At 62.4% G+C, this 1,940-nt stretch overlaps 1 protein-coding gene across 1 annotated transcript; it reads left to right on the top strand.

The window, feature by feature from the left end:
- Positions 1 to 1,536, top strand: GJA3 (gap junction protein alpha 3; the record flags this gene model as incomplete). The annotated part of the gene is made up of 1 exon (XM_084300988.1): positions 1 to 1,536. The coding sequence occupies one exon, from the start codon at positions 1 to 3 to the stop codon at positions 1,534 to 1,536; it is 1,536 nt and encodes a 511-aa protein (XP_084157114.1).
- Positions 1,537 to 1,940: the final 404 nt, after the last annotated feature.

Below are 1,940 nucleotides of genomic sequence, written 5' to 3'. Positions count from 1 at the left end.
ATGGGTGACTGGAGCTTTCTGGGGAGGCTGTTGGAGAACGCGCAGGAGCACTCCACGGTTATCGGCAAGGTTTGGCTGACGGTGCTGTTTATCTTCAGGATACTGGTGCTGGGGGCCGCCGCTGAGGAGGTCTGGGGAGACGAGCAGTCAGACTTTACGTGCAACACTCAGCAACCTGGTTGCGAAAACGTGTGCTATGACAAAGCCTTCCCCATCTCTCACATCCGCTTCTGGGTGCTGCAGATCATTTTTGTCTCCACTCCAACCCTCATCTACCTGGGCCATGTGCTGCACATTGTACGCATGGAGGAGAAGAGGAAAGAGAAAGAAGAGGAACTGAAAAAGAAGGGAAGCGTCAAGGACAGCAACTACCCAGGAGCAGCGATGCCTGGCAGTGGTGGTGGAGGCAGCAATAACTCCAAGGATCCTCCTGCCAAAAGGGGGAAGGAGAAGCTCCCAATCCGTGATGAGCGCGGTAGAATCCGTATGGGGGGCGCCCTGCTCCGTACCTATGTCTTCAACATCATTTTCAAGACACTCTTTGAGGTGGGCTTCATTGTGGGCCAGTACTTCCTATATGGCTTCGAACTAAAGCCAGTCTACCAGTGCAGCCGCCCGCCTTGCCCACACACCGTGGACTGCTTCATCTCGCGGCCCACCGAGAAGACCATCTTCATCATCTTCATGTTGGTGGTGGCCTCTGTCTCCCTGCTGCTCAACATGCTTGAGATATATCACCTGGGGTGGAAGAAGCTCAAGCAGGGCATGACGAGCCAGTACAGCCTGGAGATGCCGATCACAACGCTGACGCCGGTCATGGTCACAGGGGAGACCAAACCCGTGTCCCTGCCACCGCCGGCACCACCCGTGGTGGTGACGACCGCCGCACCCCCTCCCGTTCTGCCGGACACCCGCGCTGTCACGCCGCTGCTGGCCCCGGTGACCATGGCACCGTACTACGCCGCGGCTGCTCCCAGAGCGCGGCCCCCCTCCAACACGGCCTCGGTGGCAAGCTACCCCGTGGCTCCACCAGTTCCCGAGGAGAGGCACCGTGCCGTCACCCCCACGCCCGTCTCCACTCCCGTCACCATCCCGACGCCCATCCCCACGCCTACGCCGGCCGTCGTCAACTACTTCAACAGCAAAAACCACGCGCTGGCGGCCGAGCAGAACTGGGTCAACATGGCAGCCGAGCAGCAGGGGAAGGCTCCCTCCAGCTCACCGGGCTCCTCCACCCCCAGCAGCATCCGGCGTCCCCTCCCCGAGCAAGAAGAGCCCCTGGAGCAGCTTCTCCCACCCTCCACCGGGCCCCCCATGGCGGCGGCCAGCAGCGGCAGCAGCACCAGCCTGAGCGGGGCGAGCGGCACCAAGTGGGACGTGGAGGGCGAGGAGGAGCTGGCGGAGGAGCGGCCCGTCTCGGCCGCCTGCACCACGGTGGAGATGCACGAGCCGCCGCTGCTGGTCGACACGCGGCGCTTGAGCAGGGCCAGTAAGTCGAGCAGCAGCAGAGCCAGGTCAGACGACCTGGCCGTGTAGCGCGGTGGCCTCAGCGCAGCGGGGCCGGTGGCTGGAGGCAGAGCGGGCAGGGGAGCTGCCCCCATGGGGGCCAGGCCCGGCGCGGGCGGGGTAAAGGCTTGGGTTTCACACTTTGACGCTTGCTGGTTTTTTTGCACTCTGTTGAGTTGTAGTGGGGAAAAATAGCAACATTTTCTGATAGGTCAGGGGTGGCCGAAGCGCCAGGGGACCAACCCCGCTCTCTTTAATGCCCGTGGCGGATCTCCCAAGGGCAGCCGTAGTGGAGGCCCGCACAGGTAGCAGGCGGCGATGGGAGCTGGTCTTGTGCCCCGAGGCTGACTTTGATTTGAGAACATTGATACCCTTAGCGCCCATGTGCCCGCCCATCATCTCCTTCACGCCCTTGCCTTCCAGCCTTTTCACAC

Source organism: Netta rufina, assembly GCF_964035555.1.
Source record: "Netta rufina genome assembly, chromosome: 1".
NCBI lineage: Eukaryota > Metazoa > Chordata > Aves > Anseriformes > Anatidae > Netta > Netta rufina.
Note: the sequence above shows the minus strand (reverse complement) of the source record. Positions and strands in the feature narration are given on the sequence as shown.